Here is a 26,187-nt window from a genome sequence, read left to right as displayed (position 1 = left end):
TGACAGAATTAAACTGTAATGAGTTAATATCTTCTTGGCTTTTATTGAGGTTATGAGTCACCTCCATCATAATGCTCATGTGATGTAATGTCCATGTCTGAAACAGGTGCAACTTAAATTAAGAGACATGCGATAAATCCTTTTACATGTTAAGGGTCGTTCACACTGACAGTCGTACTGGGTTCAGCTACTCGACTGTGGTATCACATGAGCTCAACTTTTCATTGGTAGTGGCCACATATAATTGCTGCTCATTTGCATAAAAGTTATAGCTCATTGTAAATGATTTTGGTCGCCTTACCAAAGAAAATCACTGTCAATGTTTATGTTCCTTTAGGTGTTTTATCACAATAGCTTTATCCAGCTAAGATGGCGGATCTGCATTTCCAATGGTTGATGTATAGCTTACTTATTTGCTTAAGGTCGAGCAATTCTCACTGTCACTTTGTTAGAAACTTTCTAAAAATAAATGACTCAGGTCACCATGTCACAGCAAACTTCTATGAATAGGGTGACATTTTATGTGAGTTTTTTTTCTCCCAAAAATATCTGGAAATGCCTGAAATGAGATACACTTACTTGAGGAGTACAGCATAATGTAACACGACTTGGTTTCATATTTAATATAAGAAAGGATTGTGTATTTTTTTCACTTGTGTATACTGTACGTACAAAAGTGGAAAAATCCCAGGTGCATTAAGACAAAATACACTTATATTAAAGGAATATTTCACCCAAAAATGAAATTTCTAGCATTATTTACTCACCCTCATGTCTTTCGAAACCTGTATGACTTTTCTTTCTTCTCCTTTATGTTGCACATAACAAAGAAATTCATATAGTTTTGGAGTGATGAAGGTAATTAAATGATGCATTTTTGAACAAACTAAAGAAGCATTCTCTGAAAACAAGTCTTAATGGCCCTGTTTACACCTGGTATTAAGATGTGCTTTGGTCAATCGGATCACGAGTGGACAACGCTGCAGGTGTCTAAAACGTTTTGAGCTTTGAAAATGCTCATGTGCTCGAATGCGTTCGAACAGCCACAGTCGACTGTCTTAGGGCCCTATTTTAACGATATAAGTGCATGGTCTAAAGCACACGGCGCAAGTGCACTAAGGGCGTGGCGTGTCCGAATCCACTTTTGCTAGTTTAACAATGGGAAAAATGTTTGCCGCACTCAGCGCATGGTCTAAAAGGGTTGTCCCTCTTCTCTTAATGAGTAATGGGTGAGTTTTGGGGCATAACGTGTAAAAAAAACAATAAGAGTGTAATTTCCCATTCCCTTTAAAAGCCAGTTACGCTCGCGGCATGGCGGATTCGCTATTTACATGGCGGAATTTGCAAGCGGAAAGACTGAACGCTTCACCAGAAAGGAAACGGATCTGCTCGTGCGCAAGGTTAAAGCGTGCAAGCAGATCATCTACTGGACAAGCCGGATTCCACCATATCTTTATGTACACAAAATTCATCTTTTACATTGTAATCCTTTTATTTTTATTTGCCATGTTTGTCTGCTGTGAGTCCCTGTGCGTGTAATAAGCAGAGTGTACGCGCGTTGTGGACCCGTCTATAGGCACATATTACTAAAGCGCTCTTTAAATAACAGTTCAGTTGGTCAATGGCGCAGTCTATTTCAGTTGCCTTAAAATAGCAACGCGCCAACAATGCGTCTGAACACACCTCGTTTTAAGACCAGCACACCCATGGGCGCAAATGCATTTGCTATTTAAACAACGTGGCACAGGACGTGGAAAGGATAACTGCGTCGGGCTGAAACTAGCAAAAAAACACTTGCGTCGCGCTTGGCGCTGCATTGCATTGATTTACTTCACTTTGTTTTTGTCACTAAGTCACGAGTTGATCAATTTAGACATCTGTTTATTTTCATTTCCCCTTTTGTTATGTTCGGACATGATTCAGACACACTGACTGAATGAGTGTTTGGGGACATTTCAGGTTTCAAAAGCATGTAATTGTTAATAAAAATAAATATTAGTTATGATTCATTTTAAAAAATCCATCAAAATAACCTGATAAGCATTAGTTTAACTTGAAATCATCCACATGCTCTGTCCTTGTTACCTATGTTTCTGTCCATTAATTAACTTAAGAGACAGGCACTGTGGGAACGGGGAGAGGGAGCTGCTTGAAGGCGTTAAAGAAGGGGAAGAAAAAGAAAAGTGTGGGGGTTGGGGGGGGAGACAAACTGAAATTGCCATCTCTTCTCTGCGCAAATGAAGGATGGAGTGGTGGCCACTAATGTCCTTCGACAGCTAAAGAGGAATTACTGCCAGCTTAAATTTTCTCAATTGTAATGCTGCTGTTGGTTCTGATTTGATGCCAAATTCCCTCTTTTCACATTTGCGTGACGCTACTAATTCGACTGAGCATCAACAACAGCACTGCTATCATCACTATAACGTCTAGCTGTGCAGCACACAGTTTGTGTGCCACATAGAAAATGGATTTACTGTGGATTATACATCATTATAAAAACATACAAGTAATCATTTAAATATAAACCGCACACCACATGCATTAGAACACATTTCTAATATTTTGAGTCATTTGTTTTATTAATTGAGATTTAAGTATAGTATTGGCACATCTGAAGTAAACATGTTTGTGCTCTTGACATAAAAAGGGCTTTGCTTCTTAGGTGGCAGAATTAGGCTGCGTTATAGACGTCAAATCACGATCATAATCACTAATTAAATACTTTTTGATGAGTAATAAAACAAAAGTTGATGCGCCAATAAATGTGTACTAGAAGCTTTAAGGCAGGGCAGACATTATTGTCTATGATGACAGCTAATTTAGATTAAATCCTTAAAGGAAATCTTTGCTTCTAAGAAAAATGTCATGGGCGTTATCAGCCAGTTCTCTTGTTTGAAGTTAAATAAATATGTTAGTTCGGATATTGGATTGAATTTAATTGGATCGGTGGTAGCAGAGTTGGTTTTAATAAAGAAGATTAAAAACCCCTTTCATGACCTACCCAAAATAATGGGGGAAAAAATACTGAAATATTCCATCACAGATTTCAGAAGAGAGAGAGAGAGAGAGAGAGAGAGAGAGAGAGAGAGAGAGAGAGAGAGAGAGAGAGAGAGAGAGAGAGAGAGAGAGAGAGAGAAGGGGAGAAAGCAAGTGAAAAGGAGAAAAAAAAAACTGACTGAAGGGGACAAAAAAAGGACACAATCTGCTGAGGCGCGCACAATGGCCTCAAGAGAGGTATCATAAACGGTAATAACAAATAACAGCCTCACACACACAGATGCACGCACAAACATGCTTCTCTCCCTGCAAAACCTTCAGGACAAAATCCTCAATTTGCAATTAAAAATGAAAACTGGTCATACAAGCAAGCGAACAATTCATGCGACTTCAGTGGACACGCACACACTTACAGACAGACCACGCAGTGCACGGCAGTGGGTAATAGTTCAGTTTATTTATCTTATGTCACACATGCAGTGCGTTACAGTCAAACAGCAGTTGAATCTGAAGTTCGGCAGCTTTTTCTTTCACGGCATTATCTTATTTAATCAGGAAGCTGAAAGAGAAGGGAAGAGAAAAATAGAGTGAGAAGGAAAAAGAGAAGAGCGTGAATGATTAAATGTTCGCTGACTGGAAGTGACGTCATCGTCCAATCATTATGAGAAGATCTCTATAGACTGTAAAAGGTCATTCACCAGAGTCTTTTGAAGGAGTCACTATTGACAGTGCTTTTGAAGGAATCTTTTATGAAAATGAATCATTTTTGGAAATGATTCTTGGAAACTTGTAAAGACTTTGCTGCCTTTTCCTTCCTCCAAACACGGACTATATAGCAACATATCCTTGGACTCATTATATCCAAGCTAAGTTAACCCCAAAGCTTGACAGATGACAATAGAGCAAAACATTATAATGCTCAAACACTATCTGCAGAATCCTTTAGTAGATCTATTCACATAAATGTTTTATTAAAGTGATCCTATTTAGCTTTTTTACATTTTCAACTTTCTTTAGTGTGTAATCTTGCTGTTTGAGCATGAAAAAGGTCTGCAGAGTTACAAAGTTCACTCAAAATGGAGTTTGTGCACTGATATAGAGAATCTGTTTCTGAACTCCCTGAAATGCTTAAATTGTAGTCTTCAGTTTTCTTTCGGGAACGTACACACCACAATATCCCTCATTTAAATAATTCCTGCCAAAAGCATACACAAAAAAAGGGGTGAGGCCTGCCTGAGTTGCATTAGTAGTGTGTTGAAACTAGCGGTTATGGTAAGGGGTGTGATATTTCTGAAACACGCTCAAAGCGGTTGACTAATCACAACACACTCCAGCCGACCAATCAGAGCACATAGTACTTTTCAGAAGGAGGGGCCTCATAGAGACCAGAACCAAACAGCGTTACTGACAGACTGGGAAGAGAGGTGATGCAATACTTTAAAATATGTAAAAAAAAAAAAAAAAAAACATTCAAGCATGAAAACCTATTCTAGTAGACCCCCCCCAAAAAATCAAGACTTTGAAAAAAGGGCATAATAGGTCCCCTTTTAAAGAAATCGGTTGTGGTTGTGATAGAAACTGGCCGAAATGTGTTTACAGTAATGCACTTACAATGGATGTCTAGTTTAAATGTGCAGCTTGTATTCTAAATAACTGTTCATTGTTTGAACCGTAAAGATGTCTAAATTGTCATTTAGCAGTGGGACTACAGTTCCAGAGACATTAACTTATTTATTATTTATTTGTCATTTATTACTGATGAAATTCATCTTAGTGGAGTAAGCTCCATGTAACAGTACTTTGCAAATAGTTAGAATAACTCAGGGTGTGTATCTCATGCAAGAGTTATATGTTCTCACCAGCTTTAAATGGTCTTGGCATAAGCTGTACTACTATTCTACAACAGGTCATTGTAATTAGTCTCATGCTAACATTAAGTCTTGTGGCTGTGCTTTCATATATTAGTGCATTGTAACATTAATCCAGAGCTCAAATTTTGTCTGGTAGACTTCCACTGTAAGTACATTACTGTAAAATCTTGTTTGTGCGTGTGGGACAAAGGTAATCAACAGCGTTCATAGAGCTTAACTTCAATTGAACCCATAACATTGCTGTAAAAGTCAAAGCAGAGAAAAACATAACAAAAAAAAACCATTTATATTACACTGCACAACAAATACGTCAGTACAACAAGAGTGTTTTAACAGCGATATACTGCATTATATCTTACCTGTAAGGATAACCATGATATTTTGATCTGAAGATGGACAGCAGGAAGCTAAAGAAGAACACCACTAAACCAAGCCCTACAAGACAGATAACTGTAAAACAGAAAAAAACAAAAGCACAGTGAGTGTCAATCTCTTAATAAGCTAAATAATGCTTACATTGATTCAACTTGATTAGTATGCTACAATGGGATTCTATAATGGGATTAAGCCGTTGGTGAAAATCACTTTTCATGATCTTTGATCTAAGCGCTAATCCCAAACAGCCATCTTAAATTAAGCCATTACTAATGAATGAAACAATAATCGCTACTTAAATGCTTATAAAACATGCTGCATCAGCTTCTTGAGATAGTGCCCACGATTTTATAACCTGTTAAATCACATTATAAAGTGACTTTAAAGATTAGTCAATGATGCCTTAAACATTGTGCTATTGGAATAAAAAAAGCTGATTTTATCAAGGAAAATCAAATAAATAATTCACAATACTGCAGCTCAACACTGAAACTGGTCAGTGCATATTCTTTGCCTACTGCTCCCAACGAAATATCTGGATTGAGCATGCATATTTAAAATCAAATACATTTATGCACTTTAGTATACACTGACAAATGCAAAATTTATAGCATCAAGAGAGACAGAAAACTGCACAGGTTTTTTAATAATGTCTGACTTCGATGGACTGAACAGAAGAAATGAACCAGAGAAGTTTCCATGTCAAAGAATTCAGAGCCCCAGAGCAAACCTACCTATTACATAATCACTTTTAAAAGGGACCTATTATACCCGTTTCAGTTGTCCCCAGGTTGTGTCTGAACTTTCAGCTCAAAATACCCCACATATATTTTATAGTGGAAGGAAAGAGGGCGGAGCCTTTACAGCTCATGCCTCGGATACTCAAAAACTAAAACATCTGTTTGATTTTGATTATACTCTCTATCACAGTCAAGCTCACGTGACATTTCAGTTCTTCATCATCATGAAAGTTTATTATCTTCATGCGTTTTAAAGCCATATCAGTCTTAACTTCTGATATATGGTTTTCTGAGCGCACACATTCGAAGCACACGCACAGAGAGCTGGATGTCAGACGGCACACCCTGTGTGTATTAAACTAAGTTCTCTTTCACGTCTGATTATGCTTAAACTGTAAAATACACACAAGGTCATGTCAAAAACACACAAAGATGTCTGTCTGTGAAAGTAAACAGCAAGTAAAGAAATCACATGTGTATAAGATCTGTGTATTTAAGTGAAAGAAGCATAATATACTAGCCTGGCTAACGTCAGACCTCGTCTCATTGAGACGTGGTCTGGGAACCACATGTTCATTTTCTCGTATTTGAGTCGCGGTTAACGAATGCCCAGAGCCGTTTATTGGGCGCTACGAATGCCTATCAAATGCGCCTGTAAGTAGCTCATAGCCAATCGTTTCAACTATACCAGATGACGTATGTAGAGCGACAGAAATTCGACGTGGAAGAAGACGAAATAAACTTGTGTTCTAAACTACTTAGAACACTATCTAAGGCTGCATCGAAAGGTAACTTCGCGTCTGATGCCATGTTGGATCCATAGATATAAGCAAACTGCTTCGGTGTGTCGGATAGACGTCGTCATCGTCTTGCTGCTCCCTCCCCGTTCTGTGATTGGTTCCCTTTTTGAGGGGAAAATCTGGTCCATGGTGTCCAGGCTGCCTAGCAGCGTGAATAAAATCGCACTGCGCACAAGGCAGCATGGGGAAACCCAGGCTAGTAATATATAGTACCTACTGCTATATATGCTGTTAATATGAATCAAACAACAAAAGAAAAACAGGAAATCACTCAATGCTGCTATTAAATGCTCTGGCGAGGAGATTAACATGGCGGACTGTGTACAGCTCACTGAGGTCGGGGTCTATACTAATAGGGCAGAGTCCGTCATCAGTCGTGGGCGGGGTCTGTGCATTTGTGACATCACAAAAGCTAGAATTAGCAAATGGCTTGTTCTGAGAAACGTATTATTTATGGAGATTAAAAAAAGAGTGGGTGTATTTTTACTATGGCAGATTGGTTTTGTACACACACTGCCAACACATGTATGTTCAAACACCATGTAAAAGTGAATTTTGCATAATAGATCCCCTTTAAGTAAACATTTCCAGAAAGTTAGCTTTGGCAAGCTGTTTCAAACTCCTGATTTTGTTCGAAATGACGTCACAGCAGTTTATTCGAAAAGTAAATATCAGGGTCTTATGAATAATGTTTATTTTTAAGACCCTGATATTTACTTTTAGACATTTTTTTGCAACCTTTGCAACTTTTAGAGTGTTTTTTTTTGCAGCCCCTTAGGTTCAACAAAGAGCTTCTTATCAAAAAAAAATGTTGTTGCTGTATTGAGTTTTCTTGAGTTAGCTAAATAGTTCTTGATATATATCTTTTTTGTTCTAGGTACCTTTTTACAGAGAGGAAAGTCCTGGTTTCTTTAAAGGCACAAGATGGTTTCCAAATGGCTGCATGTGTGTGCGAGAGAGTCAGCGTGTAAGTAGTAAACATATTAAAGAGCGAGGCAGTGGCAGCTGCTGTTAGCTGAATGAGAAGCTAATCAGAGCTTAATCAAAGAGTGTTAACCTCCTCAAAAGAGAGGGGCACCTCCAATTACACCACACCACCAGCACTGTTCCTCTCCAGATTAGTCATCCAGAAACACCCTCAGAACACACATACACGGAGAGCTTTTAATTTAAAGTTTCAGTATCTACTGAACTTCCCTAAAGACTTGTTTTCAAGGCTTCATGCGACAGCGTTTACTCTGAGACCTTGATGTTCTCGAGCCTATTATCATTTCCCTGACATGTTACACAAGCCTTCCCATAAGACACGCGGTAGTAGCCGCAAAACGACTCTGCATTACACAAAAATGACGAACATTACTAACTAAGATGTGACATTTAAAAGCTGCTAAACATTTACTTTCAGGGTCGTCTGTGTCACTGGGTAACTAATGTGATGTTGCTGAATAACAGCACTCTGGTGCAATCACATTTGGCTGACTTTCCTACAACTGGATGGAGTCGCTTGCCGTAAATGTTTCTGCGGGGGGAGTGGTGTTTAAAAGTACAGCGTCACTACTCCGGCAATCTTCATTTAGCATTTTCCTATTTTAAATGCTTCGAGTCAGTGTGTTTCCTTGACGACCACTGGGTTTGATCAACCACTCACTGTGTAAGTATTCTTATTCTGCATAGCAGCAATTAACATTTTTAAGTCACCAGAGGTTGAGGTTTTTTGCATGTACGGTACTGTCTGATTTAGATAGAAGTAAAAGTACAAAAATGATACAAAATTAAAAGGAATGGTTCACCCGAAAAAGGTGGGTTTCTTTTGTTCAATACAATGAAAGTCAATAGGATTGAATGTTGCTTTGGACCCCACATTGTTCAAAATATCTGTTTTGTTCCATAGAAGAAAGTCATACAGGTTTGCAATGACATAAGAGTGAGTAAATTATGTCAGAACTTACATTTTTTGGTGAAAAGTTCCTTTAACAACATAATTTTTTCCTCCATTTGCTATGGAAACAATGCAGACTGCCGACATCAGTTAAAGGGTATTTGGAACACAGATTGGACAGTTGGATATTGTAAATTAAGGCTCCAGGAATGCATGTAAACACTGAGTTTATTTAGTTGTGGAGGTATATGTCATTGTTTATGATCATAAATGCAGGTTTATTACATTGCTGCTTTTTGGTTTATGGACCAAACATCTGGACCATCTGGACCAGCTATCTGCTAGCTTCTGTTGCGAGCAGTTTTAAAGCGCATCTTTGTACTTATTTTTTTATCTTTTTAATACACATCAGTTTTCTGGACTAATCATTCATAACTTTTGTGTTAGAAAACATTGAAACTGTCACTCTTCACTAGCTTTTGCACTAGTTTTTTTTACTAGTGAAAGTTTTATTTTCTCCCTAATGGCCCAGCACACAATAGTTTGCCTTTGGCTATGCATTAAATATAATTTTTATGATGATGAGCCTAATAAGATACTCCATCTGCTTTCTTTACAAATGTGTTTAATGCTGTATAATGGGCTATTCCCTCTAAACTGTCTGTCCCAAATGTATTAATAGGCTTTATAAAATTACTCTAAGTATGTTAAGATATATTCTGAGATTAATTCTATCAGTAGCATGAAATAAAATACATTTTGCTCATCACAAAGTTTTAAACAGTAAGCTGTTGAAAGAAATGCACTTAAAAGTCTATGAAGCGATCATTGTCAGACTTCTTTCATGTTTACATGACCAATGTTAGATGGGGAGTTGTTTGGAAACAATCATTATTTCTGTAATTACACACTTAATTTGTATTTAACCTGGAATCTAAATTCAATTATGTAAGCCCTTTCATTTTTATTGAGTATTTTGTGTATTGAGCAAAACTCAACAGACACTCAATTTCCTAGTTGTTGGAGGGCAGTGAACAGGATTTTTCTGCGTATAGGTCGACCCCTCTAACCTTGTTGGGAAAAAGTCAATATCCATTATAGTCTCTCAAGGTGTTGCATTACTCAAGCATTTTACAGTGTGTTGTTATGATTGGTGGAAACAAACTGAGTATTTTTTTTTTTTTTATTATTTGGGCAAGGACCTGCATTTAAGCTGACTGCCTTTATGTGCTGGAATGTTTTCTGCTTACAAGTAAACATATATAGTTCTTTAAATATATACAGTCACAAAGCCTCACCATTTACCATCAGCAGATGCTTTTGTAGAGGCATTAACAGTGAGGTTATTTTGTTCCTAGAAAATCCCCATAGGAAATATTTCTACTTTGTGTCACATTATAGCTGTGGGATGACACCTGAAAAAGAGCCTGTTCTGGAAGTGACCTATGATGCTAAGATGAGTTTCACTACATTGTTAACTTTGAGGCTGCACATCCCACAGAATGTTCACTAACCATGAACCAATTAGCTTTACATTTGAGAGTGGACTTCAGCAATGGTAAAATGGGAGATTCTGTATCCTACTTTATTTTCAATGGAAATGTGTTGGTATAAATATTGACTTATAGGGCCCTATTTTAACGATCTGAAACACAAGTATCAAAAGCGAAACGCAAGTAACTTTGATCTCGGATCCGACGCAAATCTAAAATGGGTTGGTCTGAAGTAGCTACATTACTCATTGGTGTGGTTTGGGCGTAACGTGCAATAAACCAATCAGAGCGTCATCTCACATTCCCTTTAAAAGCAGGTGCGCTTGTTCCATGGCGGTTTGCTATTATAATGGCGGATTTGCCAGGCGCACGCCAGGAGCGGATCACAGCCGAGGAGACTGACGTTCTCGTCAGGGCCGTAAAACACAGAGAAGTGACATTGTATGGGGATGGGAGAAACCCACCCAAATTAGCTTTGGTTAAACAGGAGTATAATAATTTGGGTAAATGTGTAAGCTAGATTTATGCCTATTTTTCACATCTTCATGGACACCACAATGATTTCCCTCATGTGGTAATATTTTTCCTTGTAATTATGTATGGTTTGCAAAAATGGGAAATGTGTCAGTGTAGAGTAGAGAAGCAAAGTGTATGTGTGTTGTGCACACACTACATCATGGCCAAGCATGCGCCCTTAAAATAGCATCTGAATAACGCGCCACTGACTTTAGACTAGGTTTTTCCTGGTCTGTGGCGGAATTGTTTTCTGAAACAAAATAGCACCATGGAACGTTTGCGCCGGAACACACCTCCTCTTTTCGCTGAACCGCCCCCGGGAGCGCAAGTTCATTCCCTAATTTACCGACGTGCGTCTGTGGAGGGAAAAGTCCGCTGTGCGCGGGTGCAAAATAGGAATGATACATGCGTCGGTGTACAAAGTCAATTGCGCTGGGTGCAAGATAGGGCCTATATACTGTTTTAGAAATGCAAAAAATGTACTCCATAAATGTTAAGGCAAACCCCTGTTGAAAAAACTGTGTTCATATTTTCATAACGGAATGATCAATGCGGAAGCGCAGAGGATAGAGCAAAACAAAACACCAGTCACGAATTAAAAGTCTAAAACGAGAATTTTTTAAGAGAAATGTCGGGAGAGCTTGAGTTTGTTGCCCAGCCCTCTTTGTTTGCGAGAGACGTCAAAGCTTACGCTACTCCTACATCCTTCATCATACATCGTCAAGTGTTACTCTTTTGGCGTAAGTCGACTTGCGTAGGACGTCTGCCGGAAGCTTATTTTCATCTATAAAGTTTTAAATATGAAGAGCTCTTTTCCAAAACGCGATATACGCCATTTAAAAAAAAAATGAGTTTGTCATGTCATTTTGCTGTGTACTGAACCTATTCACTGCTCCATCAACGTTTCATGCCAAATCGCTATATTTCCTTGTTTAAAATGTACTGCAAGATGCAGTTTCTTTCCAAACCGCGATAAGCGCCGAATCAATTTTTAGCCTAAACGCGATACATCCTCTGGACTAATCAGAATTCTCTCTCTCGCACGCTCTCTCACCCTCAAATCACTCGTGCGTATCGCCCCAGATGCTCAATTCGCCTCATTCACGCCGCAGGACCTCCAGACGCATGTAAACGCGTCTTTACATTGACTAAACATGAAAATCACTTGCGCCAGACGCTCTATTCGCGTTTGGTGTTAACGCCACTCACTCTCTCACTCACACAAGGTCATGTCGTGATTTGCTTTATGTAAAGTGGACAACGGTTCTACTTTTTATGGGTTCGACACTTTACTGAATGCCAATGTATTTATTACTGACTTTTCCCCCCTTTTTTTTAAGACAAACCATACATTTTTGGAAACAAATTATGGATTTATAGCGTTTTGGAAAAAAATGGATGGATTTATAGCGTTTTGAAAAGAAAAAAAAATAACTTTGAATTTATCATCAACAATATTGTTGTTTGATTTAATAATCATTGTTCAACATGTTCAGACTGAGCCAAAAAAACATTTTAACAGGATAAATTGAATATTCACAAAATGTATGGGTCTAGGTAAAAAATGTAATTTTCATGAAACTATTTAAATGGATTTATAGCGTTTTGGAAAAGAGCTCCTCATATGGATATCGTATATCACGAACGCATCGCTTCACTTCAGAAGGCCTTTATTAACCCCCTGGAGCCGTGTGGAGCACTTTTATCATGGATGGATGCACTTTGATGGACTTCAAAACAGAAGCGGCCATTCACTGCCATTATAAAGCTGGGAAGAGCCCGGACATTTTTTAATATAACTCCAATTGTATTCATCTGAAAGAAGAATGTCATATACACCTAGGATGGATTCAGGGTGAGTAAATCATGGGCTAATTTTCATTTTTGGGTGAACTATCCCTTTAAAAATAGTTGTATTCAGACAGCTTCAGGCCAACCCCACACATACATTAAAAAAAGCTGAATTCAGTTCTTTATATACATTTGAATAAGATGTGTGGCTGATATGGTTACTGATGCATAAAAACTATACATAAAATACAAGACAAATTACAGAAGCATGCACAGATTAATACAGACACCATATCCCTTTGAGTAAGTTCATCTTTGTGACATGCACTTAAAAGCACACACACATACCTGTATGCATGGATATGCATGATGACACAAATGCACGTATCTCATCAGTCAGAACTTATTACTCTAACCCCATCACATAAATTAGTCAGTGCTCCCTTTTCATGTACCTCCAGTGGCTGACAGAGGGTCACCCAGGAGTGCATACAGAGCAAACATCTGCCTCATCTGCAGGGTCTTCCTCCTCCTTTCACACCCCAGAGGAAGCACTTCAAGATGGGCACGCAACCCTTCTCCCTATGAATAACTTAAGTCTCTTCTTCTGTAAAATGACCTCTCTCCTCAACAAAGATTCCTGAGACTGACTGATGAGATTATAATAATGCAGATTCATATATGCCTAATGGTCAATTAACAGTGACAGGTGTAGGAAAAGCCCAGTGCTGAGGTGCCACCGCCGGTTTAATGATCTGCTGCGCTAATGTGACCTCTGACCCCCGTGCCACGGCCCTGGCGTGGCAGATGATGGCCGCGGCAAATTTGGGTGGCGTAGGGGAAAATGTGAGACACAACCTCTGGAGAGAGGAAGTCAAGAAGTTATGTGTCACTAAAACACTCACTAATGTGAGCTTTATAAAGGATATGAATCATTTCAACACATTCACCTGTCTAGATCAAGTCTAATCTTATATAAAACATCTTACTGTGAAACACTAGATTTGCATTTCCTGGAGGAAATACCAGAGCTTAGATTTTGGTTTTGTGTAAATGAAATGCCACATCAGATCTGCTTTAAACATCGCAAATGCATGGGAATCACATAATGAGACACCGTCTTTGCAGCATAAAGATGGCTATAGATAATGGGTGTGATTTTCTGCATATTCAGAATGATTCGATTAACAACTACTCGTTTCAGTATAAGTAACCCAATCCAATCCACTTCAGTGGTTTTAAAAAAGGTTAAATGGCAATTACAAACTGAATTAATTAATGTATTTAATATGTTTTAAATATTGCACACTACAGTAACACACTGCAATTACTGTAGTTAGAATTTTTGCATTTTCATTTAACATTTAATTATGCCTACATAATTAGCCATTTAAAAGCCATATTTGAAGATTACCAGATATAAATCGACAGAATTTTTAATTGAAAGAAAAGACCAAATCAATCATTATGCAGATAAATGCAAGAAAACAAATTAGATTAATGATAATTCAGTGTGCACATATTACGATGACATTAATGCTGTTGGTTAGATTATGAATTGCAATGGTCGAAGGATTGCCAAACTTAAAGGGATAGTTCACCCAAAAATGAAAATTCTGTTATCATTTACTCACCCTCAAGTTGTTTCAAACCTGTATGAATTTCTTTCTTCTGCTGTACACAAAATAAGATATTTTGAAAAATGGCACTAACCAAACAGTTGATGGACCCCATTGACTATTTTATCTTATTTTTTTCATACTATGGAAGTCAGTGGGGCCCATCAACTGTTTGGTAACCCATATTCTTCTAAATATCTTCTTTTTTGTTCAGCAATTCACACAGGTTTGGAACAACTTGAGGGTGAGTAAATGATGCCATAATTTCCATTTTTGGGTGAACTATCCCTTTAAGCTCTTTCAAAAAGGCAGATAATTTTTTTAAAAAGCAGGTTATGAAGAAGATGATAAAATACATTTTGAGGGAATAATACTTGAGCTGTGGTCAAGTGTTACTAAAAATTAATACAATACAATCAAATTAAATAAAAATCACTTTTATAATAAAAACTACCAACTTACTGTAAAGTACATTTGTATGGTAGCATGCCATGTTAAAATCCATGTGTATGTTAACATTTCATAAGAGGAATACACACTAATGGGCCATTCACACAGAACACATTTTTCCATTCCACTGCACTACTTTTCCATTGTTTTTCAATGTAAGCACGAACTAGACGTACATCTTTAACCATTGTGCTCACGTCTCGCGTCTTTTGCAGCGTCTCGTACATGAACCAACATTCTCAAAACGTGGCACTCAAGTTAAACTTTAAAAAAACCTGTCTCTAGACCTTGCACATTTTGTTCCACTGACCTGTGTCTCGCATTTTTAACAGCAAAAAAACAGGTTCTGTGTGAACCAGCCCTATATAATTCTATTCATTCACTGTTTTCAAAGGTTCAATTAGATCATTCTGATTCAAGAAACTAATTCTAAAACAGCATGGCTTCTATTTCTATCTCAAATATAACTTTATTTGTGTACTTGAGTGGTATATAGCATGTTAATAACACAAGTATGGTTAAAAATGACGTGTGCATGACATTTAAATGGTGCTATATATTCATGACTGCTAAAACTCCTGCCTTACACACGACCACCCACACAAACACAAATTGCAATTTCCACAATTATACACTTCTGCTGACACACACATACAGTAATTACAAGCATTTGTATCCCAGCGTATTGCATAAAGAGCTCACTTCTGTCTGAGCAGTCTAAAATCAGAAACAAAAAGCACTCCCCTTGTTTGTCATGGAGGTGAGTTGGAAACCAAGCCAAAAATAACTCATCATTTACATAACTCAGCATTTACATATTACCCATAATTCATCCCATTAGCATATCAAAGCTGGGGATGACTCTTTGGAGGTGGGATGGAGGCCATCACATTAAGTGCTCTTCACAGCTAATGCAGTGATAATACATGGAAAGCTATTCGTCTATCACAGTCTGGAAGCGATGCTTGTCTTTATGGGAACCCCTGAGAAGCACTTCAAGAGGGGGAGTGAGAACGAGTTTGATGTGAGAAGCTCAGAGGAAAAAAGAAAGTCATGTAAAGCAAACTTGTAAGTGGGACAGAGACTCAAGCTGGAGGTGATATCCAGGGCCACACACCTATGCAAGATGCATACTCATGCTCAGCCAAACATACACTTTAAAACACAACCCAATCAAATATACATGCACACACATTATCAATATTATATGAAAAAAAATATGATGCTTTTAATGCTTTTATGCCTGTTATAGGAGATGACTATGAAAAGCGTTCAACAAATATAATTTTTTTCAACATGTTCAAAATGCTCTTTTTGACATAATCATATAAATAAACTAGTTTTCTTTTCACAGTGTGAGTGGTACTTGCCCTTGAAAAACTCAAACCCAAGATTCTGAGGTTGTGGGTGGTTTGCAGGCCATTTACTGGGTGTTTATTGAACTGTGCACTTTTAGCCCTATGGAATTTTAGAAAATAAACTCTCTAACTGAACAGAGTTAAACTGTTCACACTCCAACAGTGGACCTACAATTCCCACCACAATGTCATTTTTACCACATCTCAAATGATCTACCTATTCTGTTGTGGAAATGACAGTAGATCCATCCATCCATCCATCCATCCATCCATCCATCCATCCAGACAGATGAATTTTGGAATAAATTGGCATACTACTTTGTCTTGCTAAAGCAAACATCACACTTTTAGCATTATGAATAAAGTATTGCATGATTGGAAATAACAAATATATTCTGGTTAGTGATAGTTACTTTCATATCTCTTTGTTTTCTTCACACATCAAACATCTAATTTAATTTCAAGTACGCTTTTAACTGACTCTCTTTCCATGGTAACTAATTACACTCATTTCAGAAACAACTTTAAAAGAAGCAAAATATCAGTGTGGTGGAAATGACAACACAACTGTGGGACAATAGCAATTATATATTTTCACAAATGAAATATCTAATTGGTTTATGAGTGTTTAATTGCTTAGATTATCATAGTTTAAAAAAAATTGTGATACAATATGTTATTATAATGTATAATCATATCTTAAGATTGAAAGTCTGGAAGAAAATATAAACAATAAAAAAAGTTTGATGAAACTTTTATTTATAACAAAACTGAAATCAAATCAACTACTGAAACACACACTTCCAGTCAAAAGTTTACATTGATTAATATATTTTTAAATGGTTTTGAAATAAGTATCTTACGCTCATTTGATTAAAACAAACAAACAAACAAGAACAGTATTGTGATATATTATTTAGACTTAAAATAACTTATCTATTTGAATATATTTTCAAATGTAGTTTATTCATGTGATGGCAAAACTTTTCAACAGCCATTATTCCAGTCTTCAGTGTCACATGATCCTTCAGAAATCAATCTTATGTGCTAATATTATTGGCAAGAACAATTTCTTATAATCAGTGTTGAAAACAGTGCTGCTAAATATTTTTGCAGAAAACTGTGATAAACATTTTTTTTTCAGGATTCTTTGATGAATAGAAAGTTCAAAAGAACAGCATTTATTTGAAAATATTTAAATGCATTAATACTATTCAGAAATGTTTCTAGAGCACCAAATCAGCATATTAGAATTGATTTAGAAGGATGAAGGTGGTTATTTTCCTTTCACATCTCTAAGATATTTTGGTTCCTATATATGGCTGTAGTCCATATAAATTAATTCTGAACACAATAGCAATATGAAAGAAATAAACTTACTCCTTCGTTTCCCCACGTCTCCCTTAGAGGTGGCTGCTTCGTTCAGAAGGACCATTCCCATGGTGATGGCCGCATCTGAGATGGAAGTCAAGGAATGACTAGTGGCATGGATGTGGATGGTTTGCACAATAAACACGCTTACCGAGTGCCTGCAAAACTAAAGATTGGGCTGCAACTAAAGAAAGCATAGCTCTAGCACACAATGGGAACAAGACACTCTTGAACTCTGAGCACACTTCACTCGGCTGGGAGGTCTCCTCCAGCCTGGGGGGAAAGCTAGGTGTCGGCAAGAGGAAGACAGACAAACACGAGGTGTTCCGCCAGCAGGCAGAAGCTCCTCTCTTCTCCAGCAGCTGAGCCAGATGCTAGCAGTGGGTCTCGGTCTGTCTGCACACTCTGTGCCCATCAGGCAAAGTCAACAAACCCACGTAATTACAGGGGAAGTTCAAACTGAGAATGACACTCAGAAGGACATACTCGACATGGCCAGGTGAGCAAGTGTGTGTGCAGTATGTTTGAGAGTTTCTATGAGGATAAACACAGACATGTGTAAGAACATTTCATACAGTTGCACCTTGATGGATTTTGACAACCACAGATGAGTAGACAAAAACATCTGACATTGGACTATTTGACATCAAATAATAATCATTTTAGTTTACAAAATGTATACATTCAAAAGTTTGGGGTCGAGACTTTTAATTAAATTTTGTTTTCTCTTATGCTCACCAACGGTGCAGTTATTTAAAGCTGCAGTCCGGAGGTTTTCCCTCTTTGTCGCCATCTCCGTTCAAAATATGCAATTGCAGTTATTCGCGTAATAATCAAATTGACGTGGTTTGTGCTCCGGCGTGAAACCTGCGCGGATGAACACTGTGTTTTGTGGAGAGCGTGTTGCTGTCAATCATAGCGTCGGTGCGGCAACTGTCACTCAGAATCACGGATGACACTTTTTGATAGTTTGACAAGCAGAACGATTTTCACGGAATATGTCATCTGAACAAGTAAGTAATATCTTTGTTCCGATCATCTAAAATGTGTTTTTAAGCAGCAGGCTTAAATCGTGCTGATTAAATTTAACGATCGCTTAATTAAAATGAACGATCGATGAACTATTCAAATTTCTTACCCGTCCAGAAGAAAAAATGCTGTCTCCGCGTCTGTTTTGAACCCCTTCAAATCACGGAGTTCACGCCATCTTTCAAACGCCCTGCCGATGTTAACTCTGGTTTTTGCATGAGCCCGGTCGCTTTCTCTTTTTTTCATTAACCACTCCGAAGTACGAACTCTTTTCTTCTTTACTACGGGTAGTTCTCCGCATGTCGCTGGTGACTGGCGTTTGGACCTTTCGGGATCAGCCATGATTCCACCCGCATTAGCAAAGGAGCCGGGACTCAATCCTTATATGTACGGATGTGACGTAAAGACGCCAAGCCATGCTCGAATTTCCCGGGAAAACCGATTCGAACCACTGAAATTAAAATCATTATTACAAGCCAACCGTTTTGAATCGAGCTAAGGCAAGTAGATCGTTTTGAACACTGGCTGAATGTGTTTTTTTTTATAATTATTTTCGTTGATTTTTAACTCAAAAAAAGCTACGGAATGCAGCTTTAATAAAAGAAAATACAGTAAAAATAGTAATATTGTGAAATATAATTGCAATTTAAAATAACCATTTTCTATTTTAATACATTTAAAATTTGTATTTATTCATGTGATGGCAAAGCTGAATTTTCAGCATCTTTACTCCAGTCTTCAGTCACATGATCCTTCAGAAATCATTCTGAATCATAATATACTGACTTTGTTCTTAATAATAATTATTATAAATGTAGAAAACAGTTGTGCTGCTTAATATTTTTGTGGAAACAACAATTTATTTGGAACATAATAAAAGTATTTACTGTCACTTGATTAATTGAATGTGTCTACTTCAAAAGTATTTCTTTCTTTCTTGCTCGCTTTCTTTCTATATATATAGAAATCAATATCTTAAGGCTGATTTATACTTCTTTGACCTATGCCGTAGCCTCTAAGCCGTAGGCTACGCGTCGGTTTTCATTTATACATTTGCGTCGTTGTCCGCGTCGATGTGTATTTACACATGCAGAGTGTGTATGTGAAACCCGAGGGAGGGGTTCAGCAGACCAATCACAGCGCTTGCGGTCCATGTAGAATTGACGCGTTGTTCCATTTTTGGAAAGGTGCACATCAGGCTACTCTTGCTACACAGGTTTGACGCAGAAGTATAAATCAGCTTTTACTGACCCCAAACATTTGAACAGTATGCATTTAACTAACATATATACTTGTTTTATTTTTGTCTTGTCATATTTGTTGTCAGCAGTACAGTATGTGTAAATACAAATTATATATTTATTTTTGTTTTCATTTTTGCTAACAAAATAATCTGCAACACTAAAAATCTTTTTCTACACTAAAATTCTTCTACATTTCTACATTTTCAAAAGTTAACAGAATGATGAACAGACCTTTGGGAAGTCAGTGGGTTATTACGGTTAACTTCATTAACAGAACAATGTGCAAGGTCCATTGTGCAGAGGGAGGTTTTATGTGAAAGGATATTCAACAGAAGAATAATGTGAGATTCAGCCACGAATTGAGCTTGACTGCTGCCGTGGATATAACTCTGAAAAAGACAGAAAAAAACAAGATGACAAACAAGCAGACAATAGACCTTTCAAGCTCCGCTTTCACAGAGCAGTATCACTGGATACCCCCATACTATGGCTTTTTGACAAGTTATGCTTTATCATTTTTATCATACTGCAAATGCATGAATACAAACCACACACTCCACCACTGACTTTGTATTTAAAACATAAATAAATACAATCTTAGAAGGGAAAAGGTCAGATAGAAAATAGCCAATAGACAAAGGTCAAAGCAGATGAATGAAAGGAAAACTTGACAATAAGTGATAAGAGCTTCAATGGGTCAATGAAAAGAGCACTGAAGCATTCTAACACATCAAGTCATAATGACATGTCCCGATCTCTAGAGTAAAACCACTCTAGATGTAGCACAAGCAAAACCTTCATTCATCTGTGGTAGATGAATGTGCAGGAACATCGCAGAATGGATGCAGCTTCAATGAAAGACTGAAGTTTCCAGCATTGAAAGCTTCTAAAACGTATCCTACTGCATGGAGTTTTAAAGAGATAGTTCATACAAGCATTAGGTGAACTAATTTCATTACCATCAAACTTGAGTCGCTATAAACACAATGAAATGTTCTTTATTACGTGGGACACAAAAGGAGTAATTCAGCAGAATGTCCATGATGCTCATTTCCATACAATAAAAAAGAAACAATGCCATGTACTTAATATAAAATTATTTAAAAGAAACCCTTAGGACTAATGCCATATTGCAATTCTTCTAAAAACATGCAATATAACAGACTGAAATTCAAGTCTGAATATGTCCTTTTGTGTTTGGAAGGAAAATAACAATCATACAGGCCTAAACTGATATATTCAGCCAGTGCACCAATTTAAAAATAACTTATCAAATCCACAGCTTTAGAAATCAAAACTTTGGAAACAAAATGTATTCAATCAATCTACTAACTTATTTACATAGGAGGTCTAAAAGAAGCGGTATAAAATGATAATAGATTAGATTAACTCACAGTTGGAAAAAGTAATTTCAAGGTGAGATAAACACGTTCTTTAAGAGCAATGTACGTTATATTTTAGTTCAGGGGATTTTTTGTTTATTGTCATAGAATTCTATCTAGATTTAGGGATCAACTAGATACCATCACTGAATGTCACTGAAATATATGACTGAATTTCATAATTTTGAATGAAGCCTAGATTGAGACATGCATGTGTGTTTTGATAAAAAAAAAATAAAAAAATAAACATCTGGTATGACTGATTTGAGCGGAAATCTACTCACAAATATTGAATGCTTTTGATGTTCAGTGTGACACTAAATGTAAAAGAATCAATAGTCGACTTGAACGCAGCAATAACAAAGTATTGGGGAACTAAACACTGCCATAAGCGGTTCCTCGATACTCAAGGCTGTTGTCACTTGCAGCATTTCATGTAGAGACAGAATAAAAGAAAGATACGGGGGGATTGTGAAAAGTAGGGATCCATTAAGAAGAAGATATGAGCAAATAGGCCAGTGCATTTATCACTGTCATGTCACCTGTCGCCTCTGGGTTAACGCATCTGCTAACATTTAAACACAGCCATACCCTGCATATTTTCATATGAAAGAAAATGACATTAGAAGCTGTTTCTGCACTAACACAGAGAGACACAACTGTATTATTCTACTTATGTGCCGTATCTGTCATTGAGCAACTGCAACTTAAAAACAGTCATTTGTTACTTTTGAAAACACCCGCAAGTATTTTTCCTTATTTATTTGGCAACTTTTTGTTTAGAAGTCATTTATTAGTATTTTCTGTTTGTTTGTTTTGAGGGATTTTGTCATTTTTATTAAAAAGACAGTGAGAGGGGTGATATAAAACGATAGGAAGAAGAAACAAAAACTGAATCGGGAAATAACAAGCTGGAGTAAGAGGCCACGTCTACAACTGTAAATCACTTAATATATAAATTACAATTAAACTTTAATTTAGAATGGTTAATTACTTAAGGTCTGTCAATTGATTATTTTTAATTTAAATGAAACAATCAACTGACAGAACTAATTTGAATATTGTCGCTGTCGGGTGGAAATCTTGTTTGTCCAAAACCACTACTTTTCAGGAAATGGATTTTTTTCTCTCCAAAAGTTGATATTGTGGCTTTATATATGGTCAGACAATTGCATGTGTCATTATATTATTAACATTCTATCAAAATCAAGCTCAAATGGAGTTATGAGTTCTTTTTACCAGCGAACCAGACATATGTGTTTTGTCCGCCATTAGAACGGCCAAATCTGAGGCAGTGAGTGCATCACATTATGTTTTCATCAACTTACAGGTTATAAAGTTTACTGTATAGTTATGTAGGCGCTCAGTTTTTTTCTCATGTTATAAAAAATTAAGTGCTTCGCACAGACTATTTAAAACAGTATTGATCATCATGACTATGACAAATGCTAGGCTAAGACACTCTTCACCGTTCCTCAAATACATAAAACATTAGCCTTTATATAGTGTTTCTTGAGTAAAGAAAACGCTGTACTTATTCAAACAACCAGTTATTTATTAACCCTTGCATTACAAACAAGCAGAGACAGTCCAAAATGCATGTGGCACTCATTCAAAATAGAGACGGGGCAGAATTATGAGGTTTTACCAACAGTTTGATGATCCAATGGAGTTACGAGGTTTAGTCACAAGCTCTTTTTAATCCTTTTCATTGGTTAAATATTTGCAAAACCCAAAGACAGACATAAAGGGTGACCAAAAGTAATGGTTTATAATAAATAAATAAAAATAACACAAAAAAATTACTACCTATATGGAGACACGAGGTTTTCGCTTGACAGACAATATGACATTTGAAAGTTAATTTAGTGCCTGCTAACAACAAAACAAGAGCTTAATTAACCACACATAAACACATAGTTAATGAAGTGAACAAAAGAGATTTAAATACAGAGGAATGAATAAAGAGGTGTAATAAAACAAGTGAGAGAATCAGTAGTTGTGAGGACAAGTGTTGGTGTCATTGTGTGGGCAGATATCCTCAGCACACTGTTCATTTATTCAGAGTTGACGTCTGCTCTGGGCTTTGAGGCAATGCTCTAAAGAGGCGATCCAACGTACCCATGGTGCACTAGGGTTACAGATGTCTACTTTACAGTCAGACTGACGTCACCATCCAATGAACCATCAAACATCATATTTAGTGCTCTGTGTAGGAGCATACATGACTGGATATGATCATTACAGCCGCCTACATGCATTTGTTTTCAAAAGACATTATTTTTGACTCATGCTAAAATTCTACTCCTACACTTTAAAAAGTGCACCGTCTGTTAAATGAACGTCCTGGCTTTTGAAGTTTTTAAAACATGCAAATGTGAACAATCCACTAGAATTAAATCATTACACTTGTTTTGAATTTATCATCTGTTCAATTAGCAAAATAAAACAAACGTACAAATATCCGACTCATCACGAAGGCAGCATATTTTTCACACCAAAAAAAGAAAAGAAAAAAAAGAACATTAAATATAAAACATGAAATAATATCAGTATGTTCATGTATGGCATGTGCGTTTTTCATTAATTATTTCACTAAGTATGAGGTCAGTATACATTAGCCTACAAACACATTAACGTTGGTGGTGTGAAGCAAATTAAAAGTTATTAAAATGTGCTGAGAATATTAATGTAATAGAATATAAAGGATGAACCACCCTAATACCTTTCTTTGGTTTCACATATACAAACCAAAACATATGAAAGAATATAAGACTATATCTCTATAGTGAGCCATTTGGTTTAGCCTTGAAATTCAAAGACAGAAACTCAGTCAAAATGCCTGGGGACACTTCAATAACAGTTTAATGGTATACTGGATTCTCAATAATGCCACTAATTTCCTCCAGAGAACAACAGACAGTAGTGCCACCCGGAGAATGAATCAGCACCCGTACTATTGTGGTTAAAGGCATGAAAAAGTGACAGTTTACTTCATTCTTCTTTATCTTCCTCTGTTGCGTTCTTGAGAGGATGGTTTCCCAGAATACTCATCTAAAGCACTATTGTGACTAGCTTGCTAAAAAATCGAGTTTATTATAATAATAGCTCTAGCATTTTGAATTACTATTATTTTTCTATTCATTCAGACAGAGCAGATAACATGGATGACTATGTGACCAGAGTAGTTAAAAAGATTTCCCAAAAATATGGGAGAAAATTGTCATTATTTACTCAAGTTCATGTCATTATAAAACTGTATGACTTAATTTATTTCTTTTAATTTTTTCATTGCAGTAATATGAGTCTAAGGCTTTGATTATTTGATGCTTATCACTAAAACTTTAACTCTGATATTAAATATTAACTGCTGCATCCAGATGATTGAGTCAGAACTTGAGAAGCAGATTGGCATAATTCATGAATTAATTGTTCAGAATGGTTTAGTAAGCTGAATCACCTGACTCACTCCAAAATATTTGACTAAAGAATGATTTGTTCATCGTTACTTTACTCATCATGAACACGCCGAGAAGAACTGGAGTAGATGTCAAGATTTTCACTGAATATCGAATTAAATTTCTGATTATTCCTTACCTAAAGTTATCGTATGGTTTCAGATGAACCGGAAAATAGCACGCATGTAATATGAACCATTTATATGTTGCTTCTGTGTTCTTAGTGAAGCTCAAAAAGTCTCCATTCATTGTACATTCATGGAAAACAATAACCAGCACCATTTTGTGTTCCACAGAAGACATTAAGTCATACAGGTTTGGAATGACATGCTGGCGAATAAATCATTACACAATTTTCATTTTTGGGTGAACTGTTCCTTTAATCACAGTGAAAGTTTATACATTTTGCCACATCCTACGCAAAGTTAATCTATAAGAAGTCAAAATATGCATAATTAGAGCTCAGATTAAACTTCTAGAGTTTCAGGCTCCCAGCAGTACATGTGGAGATGCAGAGAAGTTTGATCTCAACTCCAGATAAAATGCTCTGAATTCTGCATATAGAATTTTCAAATCAGGACGGATCATTAGAATGCCAAACTCCTCAAGACACCCCGCAGCATGAATCTTCCTTTGCAGAATGGTTCAAAATTGTCCCAGCAATCACTTTGATTTGCATGGAGTTTCATCCGAGCCCACTTTGAAGTTCTCTTATTGAAAAGCGATTTATCTAGCTCAAATAATATTGATGCCGTTTTACCGTTTTTCTCATAATCAGCGACATAATACCAGGAGTAAACCACGACCCATGCAACTGTTTCCAATAAGCAACACTATATCATTTTCCACTTGAATGGCTTATTTTAATGCTGCTTTCAATCTGTGAAACAACGCAAAGCTCTTACTCAAAAACCCAGAGGAACATGCATTGCACATTAGCGCAATGACATAAATTCGAAAAGTAAATTGCAGTTGTGCACAATAGTCGCAATGAAAAATACCGTAATACTCTCTGTGGCCTTTTCAATTGATCTGATGAATTGAGAATTACAGTATGTGTTCTCTTTCCTTAGACAGGGAAAATAGCTGCAGCTACTGTAAGTGCGAGTAGGGAGGAATAAGTTCAATGTTCAGCACTATAATTGGACAATTAATATATGTGATTATTCAATTAGGGATACAAATCTATGAGAGACCATGAATTTATTCAGGATTCAGGATTATACATTTGGAGACTGACGGTTAGAGACAATCATGTCTGACTGGATGTCGAAAAAAACTGATTTCAACATTTCTTTGGGGTGTTGAACTGAACTTCATAGCATAACATAAAGCCGTTATGGATACTTTTGTCTTGAGCTTCAATGATAAATCCATTTCTTTTCCCAAGTAAAAATGTATGACATTCTTGTTTTTCAGCCCCTTGTACACAGTAGGTTTTGGAGAAAGCCCTGCTGTTTAAACTGTTAAATTTCACACTTAATTGCTGTAATATAAGTGATGTGTGATTTTAAACTGCAAAAGACAAATTTTCTGTTTCAGGGATGTACAGTCACCTAATAGTTTTGATGTAGTAACCTTTGCAAATCATTTGTTCCTGTTTTTTTTTTTTCCTCACTGTTTTAAGGCTTCACTATTAAAGGTCAAAAGAATGAGTCAGTGATGGAGATAAATGAAAAGTCAACAAAGCAGAAAAGTGGGTAGAGAGAGAGAGAGAGAGAGATGGAAAGAGAAAGAGATCATATAGTAGGTAAAAAAATATATAGGTTTGGTTTAGAGCACAAGTGGGATATTAATTATACATTACTGCTTAC

At 36.7% G+C, this 26,187-nt stretch overlaps 1 protein-coding gene across 1 annotated transcript in view; it reads right to left on the bottom strand.

Moving 5' to 3' along the window:
* Positions 1 to 3,408: 3,408 nt before the first annotated feature.
* Positions 3,409 to 26,187, bottom strand: part of tusc3 (tumor suppressor candidate 3) — a 91,951-nt gene continuing 69,172 nt past the window's right edge. Inside the window, exons 7-10 of the mRNA XM_082165837.1 lie at positions 19,859 to 19,922; positions 17,270 to 17,344; positions 5,228 to 5,318; positions 3,409 to 3,556 (exon numbers count right to left, since the gene is read on the bottom strand). Coding sequence (XP_082021963.1) covers positions 3,541 to 3,556; positions 5,228 to 5,318; positions 17,270 to 17,344; positions 19,859 to 19,922 — 246 coding nt within the window. The 3' untranslated portion in view covers positions 3,409 to 3,540. The remainder of the gene's footprint in view (positions 3,557 to 5,227; positions 5,319 to 17,269; positions 17,345 to 19,858; positions 19,923 to 26,187) is intronic.

This window comes from Leuciscus leuciscus, assembly GCF_965113295.1.
Source record: "Leuciscus leuciscus genome assembly, chromosome: 3".
NCBI classification, from domain to species: Eukaryota; Metazoa; Chordata; class Actinopteri; order Cypriniformes; family Leuciscidae; genus Leuciscus; species Leuciscus leuciscus.
The sequence above is the reverse complement of the archived record's forward strand: the minus strand, read 5'-3'. Positions and strand labels throughout refer to the sequence as shown.